The sequence below is a fragment of the Pleurodeles waltl genome, chromosome 9 (assembly GCF_031143425.1).
Source record: "Pleurodeles waltl isolate 20211129_DDA chromosome 9, aPleWal1.hap1.20221129, whole genome shotgun sequence".
NCBI lineage: Eukaryota > Metazoa > Chordata > Amphibia > Caudata > Salamandridae > Pleurodeles > Pleurodeles waltl.
In genome coordinates this window covers 440,345,488-440,353,946 of record NC_090448.1, presented here as the reverse complement: position 1 = coordinate 440,353,946, position 8,459 = coordinate 440,345,488, and the positions used below count along the sequence as shown (strand labels likewise).

Sequence of the window (8,459 nt, the reverse complement as noted above, 5' to 3'; positions counted from 1 at the left end):
ATGCACTTGTCATTTAGGATAAGACTTTAGTTTCACCCGATACCTAAGTTGGCTAACTAGACTGCAGTCTAGCTGACTGATGTTATTGAAGACCAACTAGTCATGATGTCTTTCAAAAATGTGGATTTACCAACTGTAACATGTATACATTAGTAATGGACAATTTTAAGATGTGTCACTAACATTAATCTGTTCTATGTTCAACAATTATACACATATATTGCTACTGGTTCATTATTTTTCCAGAAAATTGTAACATGGATATCAATATGTTTTCCCACCATTCAAATTCGAAGAGCATCTATTTTTTTATGCACTTGACTATGTTTCCAATATACTTTGTACTGGGCTTCCCCTTCTCCCTTTATTTGGGTGGTACTGTTGCTGTTTTATTCTCTCAAAATGCACACGATTTTGCTCATCATGAACTCCTAAATTCCTTTTTTCTCCTCTTTCTCACTCTTTACTTTACATTTTCTCAATTTTTGGGGGGCTTCTTGCGAGGAACAGGTCTTTAAACAAATGTACAAATAGACCAGCCCAGCAGGTTTGTATAACAATACACACCACTACGTTTCAGTTTGTCCTGTTAACGAGTCCATTTTTTATTTACTCTTTGAGTATGGAAACCATATTTAAATGCAGTTTCAGGTAGCATTGGGTTCCATTATTTGAGAAGCCACTTTAGATCGCAGCACAGTTCTTCAGGTATTGGATTTGGACACTTGTGAAGTAGGTTTTTGATAGTACTTACTAAATAGACTGGTATGTTTGCATAATAATATACAACAAGATGACTGTATGCAGTAGTTTCAATTTGGCCCTCGTAGGAGTCTGTTTTCTTTTTCTTCTCGATTACAAATATGGAAGCCGTACCTAAGCACAGTTTCCGATGGCACCGGGTTCCCCCAGTTGAGGAGAATACCACTGAGGCCACAGCACAGCTCATCAAGTACTGGCTCTAAAATAATCACTGTTAAACTCTATGGGGCATTAAAGTTTTGGAAGATTTATAGAATAGGTACCAGCGTAATTTTGCTATATACTGATCTTGATTTACTTGTTAAATAGCCCACACAGGCTACTGAGTCCTTTTTTAACAGTTATAATTATACAGGCTTTAAAGGGGCAACAATTTAATTTTGCTACATACGTATCAGTGTCCAGTCATTTGATACACACACATGGTACTGAAAGCTTTTACCATCGATGTGTATAATGGGTGTTTTCCTTTTTATAAAGATTGGGGCTTTTCATGGGCTCCCGACGATTACTTTCTAGGACTGTACTTAATTTAACAGACTATATTGGGGTAGGCAAAGCAACATGTCTGCCATCTTAAGATACTTGTATAATTATGTCAACTTAGCTTAGCACAATACACATAAATGTAAAACTTTTTTTTTTGTCATACATAGTTCAATTACTGGGTTCTGTGCACCACAAATATATACACAATAACTGAACTGTGATAATTAGGGTGAAGACAACGTTTTCTGTATGTTTTCCAACGGAGTTGCTTTCAGTTACTGAGTTGCATTTTGTAATCAGGACTCTTGATTATACTTTTAACAAGTTTGCAGCTCATTTCTATCATTACTAAGCCAGAACATGGCTTTGGAAATATAACTATCAATAGGATATCTTACGTGGCAAGGATATATCACTTCTACAGCTTATTGCTGGCTTGATGGTAGGTTGCCTACATTTTGGACATGATGATGCCTAGTACCAAAATTATCAGGCATTTGTCTACATAATATTTATTTATTATTATTGTGCAAAATTTAGATATTCTTCATACTCATCTTCTTTATCTTAGTTTTTTTTGCTCCCACCATGGGACCACCAAAGCCGTGGGGGGGACTTCACTGTCATACCGGTGGCATCTCCCAAAGTGTATTACAATGTTCTCGTCGGGCTGATTGAAGGGAACACTGTATTATGCGTTCCCACTGGGATGACCGGCAGGAACAGTGTTATAATGTAGCACACCAGCACCATCTGAATGTGTACTGTCTGCAAGTGCGCATTCTTATGGAGCTAGCAGTGGGCCCCTGTGCTGCCCATGCCATGGACAAGTCAGTGCAGGGGCCCCCCTGTTGCACCCGGCACTGGCTTTCTGCCAGCCTTTCCTTGCGAGGTCCCTGCCATGGAAAGGCTGGTGGAAAACTCAGTTGTAATCAGCCCGGCTGTACTAAGATCAGCACCACCATGGTTGGGTACAACTCAGACCACTGTCAGCCAATCAGGAACCATGTTCTTGGTGGACACGACAATCCCGTGGCGGGTCTGCCTGTAAGGATTATTAATGTGGCGGTCGGACTGCCTGGAGTGTGGTGGTCCGACCGTCACTGTGAGTATGGCGGTCCTCTGACCACCACGTTTGTAATGAGGCCCTAGATCTTTCCACATGTCAATAAATTAATTGAATCTTACTTATTTTGATTTGACATTCAAGTTGGACTTTGGTTAAGTGCTTCTGGTATTTTTCGAACAATGAGTTTCAGTGGATCACTTAGGAACACTGATATCTATGCCTTGGTTTGTAGGGCATCTAATACCAAGGTGCATCACATGGACTATCCTTTTCTCTGTTTTACTTTACCTACTGATATTTTTCTGGTAAACGAAGGTGCAAAATTCACACCACTACTACCTGTATGTAGCATATATGAAATACTTACACATTATTCTTTAATATTTTATCTGCACAATCCCTTAATATGGTTTTTATTGCATATGAATTATAAGCAAATATTGATGATCCTAATGATAATTCTAAACAATGACTTCAGATCAATCTAACATTATCACATAGAATAGCCATTATGTTTTTACATGTGCCTCTTCAAGAGAAACATGCATTAAATGAAATGTCACAAAATGTGAGTGAGAGTATGGTTTCTGTGCTGTTAAAAAGATTAAGGGCCAGATGTTCAAAACTTTTTGCACGTCGCAAACAGTTAATTTTGCTGTTTGCGACGTGCAAAAAGCACATCGCGATGCCCAATCCCTGTTTTGCGAGTCAGCCACCTGGTTACCGATTCGCAAAACGGGACTGCGAGTCGCAATTAGGAAGGGGTGTTCCCCTTCCAAATTGCGAGTCGCAGCAGGATGTTGTATTGTTTTGTGACCGCAAACGCGGTTGCAAAACAATCGCAGTTACCACCAGTGTCACAGTGGTGGTAACCCATTCGCCTTGCCCTTTGTGAATGGCATGAAACACATTTTTTCAGAGCAGGCAGTGGTCCTATTAACCACTGCGTGCTCTGAAAAAATGAAACAAAAACGTTTAATTTTTTAGTTTTGTAATGCATCTCGTTTTCCTTTAAGGAAAACAGGCTGAATTAAAAAAAAAAAAAATGCTTTATTTAAAAGCAGTCACAGACATGGTGGTCTGCTGTCTCCAGCAGGCCACCATCCCTGTGAGTACAGCGAGTCTCAAGGTGGTCGCACATTGCGGTGGGCCTTTGCTACCCCCTTGCGAGTCGCAGATGGTGTCAGGGACACCATCCTACATTCTGAATTCGGTCATGAGTCGGTCTGACTCGCTATTTGCGAATCGCAATTCAGAATTTTACTACATCTGGCTCTAAGTTACTGGGAAAGTAAAATTTTCTCTACCAATTTCTTAACAAATTTTACAGTGAAAACAGCCTATGATTTCACATTACCCATTCTACTTTTAAAAGCGCATATGAATCTTTATCAGATGAAGTTTGACTTCTAATTTTCGAACATTCATGTATAGTGTTTGCATCAAGAATGAATATTCTGAAGGCAATTACTTATTTCCTGACTTGGCTTTACCAAATTGAAGAGTGATTCCAATTACTTTGCTACGAAACTCCTGATAAACAATTTGGGTGATTTTATTATATGTGAATGACACATGATCAGATAAACATAAAAGTTAATTTAAATAACAAAACTAAATTCACTTGTTACAAATTGTCATATCTGAATATTTTCTTGATGCACTATTATTATTATTTATAGATTGATCTTTCAAAGTAGAATTTTATTTGCATCTTTGATTATCTTTCCTCTCTAAACAAATTGTGTCACTAGCAAATTTAAAGTATTTGCTAAAGTAGATAAGTAGTGCATACAGGAGAGACACTGTTGGCTTCATTTGGTTCATTTATTTTCACTAATCTTGCTACATTAAGCTTTGGACAAAAATCAAACTGTCCTACTCAGAAAGTGCAGCATTAACATAGTAGTTCTACCTGAAATGTGGAAGTTATCCAATCGAGGCTCAACCTGGTAAAATTTGAACAAGAGCGACAATTCTCTGGATTAGGGAAAGACTATGGGGGTCATTCTGACCCTGGCGGTAGACTACCGTCAGGCCAACGACCGCGGATGCACTGCCAACAGGCTGGCGGTGCATCCATGGGCATTCTGACCGCGGTGGTACCGCCGCGGTCAGAAACGGAAAACCGGCGGTGTCCCGCCGGTTTCCTGCTGCCCTGGGGAATCCTGCATGGCGGCGCTGCAGGCAGCGCCGCCATGGGGATTCTGACCCCCTTACCGCCAGACTGGCTCTGGCGGTTTTGACCGCCAGAACCTGGCTGGCGGTAACGGGTGTCGCGGGGCCCCTGCAGTGCCCATGCCAATGGCATGGGCACTGCAGGGGCCCCCTAACAGGGCCCCACCATGATTTTCAGTGTCTGCCAAGCAGACACTGAAAATCGCGACGGGTGCAACTGCACCCGTCGCACCCCTTCCACTCCGCCGGCTCCATTCGGAGCCAGCATCCTCATGGAAGGGGGTTTCCCGCTGGGCTGGCGGGCGGCCTTCTGGCGGTCGCCCGCCAGCCCAGCGGGAAACTCAGAATTACTGCGGCGGTCTTTTGACCGCGCAGCGGTATTCTGACGGCGGTACTTTGGCGGGCGGCCTCCGCCACCCGCCAAAGTCAGAATGAGGCCCTATAAGTTTTGTTTACTTTGTATATATGTGCCAGAGGGTTTCTTTCTCCTTGGAATCAAACCCTTCTTAACTTAATCAATAGGTGATTTCATGCTACACGTCTGAGCGTCAGTGGTATACATTGCTTTTCAAATTTTCCATTTACCTTGATTGCGACTAATTAACCATGAAACTATTAGTATTATTTTCAGAGGATCCTACTGTTGCCTATCATACAATGGAATATTTAGTGTATACACTTATTTTACTGGTAAATAGTGAAACCAGATTATACTTATCAAAATATAAAGACTAAAAGCAAAAGTGATACAATTATATATTTCATAACAGCAATAAATAAAGCACAGCACATACCGCAATATAATTTAAACATTTTCCTACAGTACAAAGACAAAAACATTGTATTTTACAATGGTGTGTTTTAGGGTTTGTTACATGCCTCCAAGAATCAGACTACAAATAAGAGTAAGCTAGGATTCATTGTGATATCACTGTACATAAACTGCTGACACAATAATAATTTGGTCATTTTTTACATACTATTTATCATATGATAATCATGCAGTAATGCAGACTATAATATAAAGAAGACACTAAACAATTCAATTCCAAATAATGCATACAGTCCTATTGTATATAAAATTACATTTTTACCCCTTTGAGTTTTTGAACAATTCATGACATGAAACTTGTGATTGAATTAAATATTTGTTAGCGTAAAATAGACTACTTAATTTAACTGGTATTATTTAACACCTTAAAAAGAAACATATTAATTATGTCTAAGCAGCATTATGACACATATACATCAAGTTTTCAAAAGAGACAGAAAATCATTTTTTCTAATATTGGTGTACTATGTAATTCTGTTGATTTTGAAAAATAAATATTTTATACTTATGAGCCTGAACAAGGAAAGGTTTGCTTATCTAAAAAACTGACACTTAAACTAGAAAATTAAATGTTCTTTCTTAAAATTGAATGATGTTTAGTTAAAATGTCACAAAAGACAAAATGGAAAATGTTAAAAGTATTAATAAGCACTGTTTGGTAGACTGAACATTTCACCACATAATTTAGATTCCAAATATTTCTAGGTTATTACAATGTCAATTTTTGGTATGATCGGTGTACCTGAGGAAAAAAACACATTGGTTATTACATCTGTTTTATGTAAAATAGGTCAATAATGAAGAAAATCTTGCTTGTTTCCAGTAATATCATACAAATAGTTTAATATTCATACCCCTCATTATATTTGAAAGTAGAGAGCTCCTCAAAACTGCTTGTCATGATGAATTCTTTATTTCTTATCACTTTTGCTGTACTGCATACAACGTTTGTGTTGTAAATTGTTAATATTATGGATTTAACATGCAATCAAGAAATTGTAATACAAATTACTGTTACATAGATTTTCAACTTAATCGTTGAATAATAATTGTAAATACTGAGTTTGTGTTTTTCAAATTTACATGATTCATAGCTCTTTCAGTACGTATATATTTGGTCATGATTCACATATTTTTACAATGATGACCAAATGGTACATCATTCTGATTTATGCACAAATTAATTTGACCTCAAAATATTATATAGAATATTTATTACATTAGGAAAAACCATAAAAATTGAAAGATTGATTATGTATCAGTTATAGTACCATAAAGTAACTGTAACCTTGCACAGTTAATTTGAAGAGTTGATGGGGAAAGTTACAGACTCAATCACAGTCAAACTTAAATCATGCCACTTTTCTCATCTTGAAATGATGTTCTGGAAGACGATCTTCCTATAAGGAGCTCCTTCTCAGCAATCAAGCTGTCCAGCAAGTCTTCTTGCCTGTAGTTGTGATACACCTTAAGGAATGCCAGAATTGTAATCCCCAGCCAAGTCAGCCAAGAAGCCCAGAGACCAAACTGCATACAACAAGAAAGAGCATTGAATGAGAGAAACCAATACAAATAAATACATTTTACAATTAAATCAAGATTTCATTTTATTTGTTTTTTAGATTTAAATCTATAATATAATAGGACAGTGGTTCTTAACCTGTGGATGATGGCTCACTGGGGGCCTTCATCACCTACCCAGAGGTTCTGCTACTGTTAATCTATATATTGAGAATAAAAAAGTTGAAAATTTAAAAAAACTCTTTAAGTGAGGCGTAGATAGTGGAGGCTATAAATTAAGATGGAATCCTTATTTTAATGCATTGCATCTACTCAGATACAGTAAACATAATGTAATATGAATGATTGGTAGCCCCAATTGAAGCACTGGTATCCACCAACAAAAATAGATCATGCATTAGGAGAAAACAATACATGTTGAAATGCTCTAAACACCCATTAAATTTAAAATTATGATATTTGGATATTTTTTGTTTGTGAATCAAGTAACACATCTATTGATGTGTGCATTTGTTTGATGTGTTCTTGTTTTTATATTTTGGTGGATTGTGTTGAAATCCAAATATAGAAAGAGGTTAGGCGAGGGTCCTTGGATTTCTCTTTTGACTTAGTGGGGACTTAGTGGGGATCCACTGAAGACAAAAGTTTAAGAACCACCATCATAAATCATGGGGGTTGAACATATGCTCACTAAAAATGGGTTCATGCTAGTTTTTCAGTAAGTGCACTTAACATAAGTTTATGCACTATGAAAATAAAAGAAAATCATTTACATAGTTAACGGTTGTCTTGAAAATCTGGCTGTATTCATGAGAAAGGTATCAATATGAAAGGATATGTTCTTAAAAGAGAATGAAGCCTGTCATTAGTTCATTCTATAATTGCTTTGAAATAACCATGCAACATTACCTTTTTTTATGTAAAGGTAGTTCATTTATGAATTAAATATTTTTGTAATAACATGCATCCCTTGCCTATTCTGTGCTCTCCTGCAAGTGTACCAGAAAATGCAAATATCTTCCTAAATCTTCATGATGTAATACCTAGGCCACCTTTATCCTTCAGCTTTGTTATTAGAGCTATGAACTATCTATTGATGGAGGCAAAGTGTCCATCAGGCCAATAAATGCAATAAAATGTTTGTAATTTGACCTTGACGTTTTTCATTAGTGGGTAAACCATACTAAACTCTCTGGGCTCTGAGTCTAAAAGCAATTATTTTTTAAACAATTTGACAAGTACATTAGTTGAAGCGATCATGTACTGTATTGAAGGCTATACGTTTTCCATATATTAAAGCAGGATTTGTGCCAGCTACTTTTGAAGAATTGCAAATTATTCCTTTTGTTGCCTTCAGTATTCAGTAAAGCGAACACATTATGTGACATCTTCTTTGAAGTTATCAGCTGGTTTAAACTAGGGGTCTTGAAGTGTTCAAAGATTTACATAACAGGAAAGACTACCCAACTTCTACAGTGGTGGCTAAAATTAAGATAGTTATATAATTTCAAATAGTTACAATGAAACAAACATGAACATTTCAAATTAATTGTGGGTGCATTGGAGCACCTAGTCCACAGGTTCAGAACTGACCCCATCTCTGTCCTG

General features: G+C 37.4%; 1 protein-coding gene across 1 annotated transcript in view; it reads right to left on the bottom strand.

The window, feature by feature from the left end:
* Window positions 1–5,167: 5,167 nt before the first annotated feature.
* The window catches only part of TMEM179 (transmembrane protein 179), an 84,543-nt gene continuing 81,251 nt past the window's right edge, over window positions 5,168–8,459 (bottom strand). Inside the window, exon 4 of the mRNA XM_069207254.1 lies at window positions 5,168–6,857. Within this exon, the coding sequence (XP_069063355.1) occupies window positions 6,678–6,857 (180 nt within the window). The 3' untranslated portion in view covers window positions 5,168–6,677. The remainder of the gene's footprint in view (window positions 6,858–8,459) is intronic.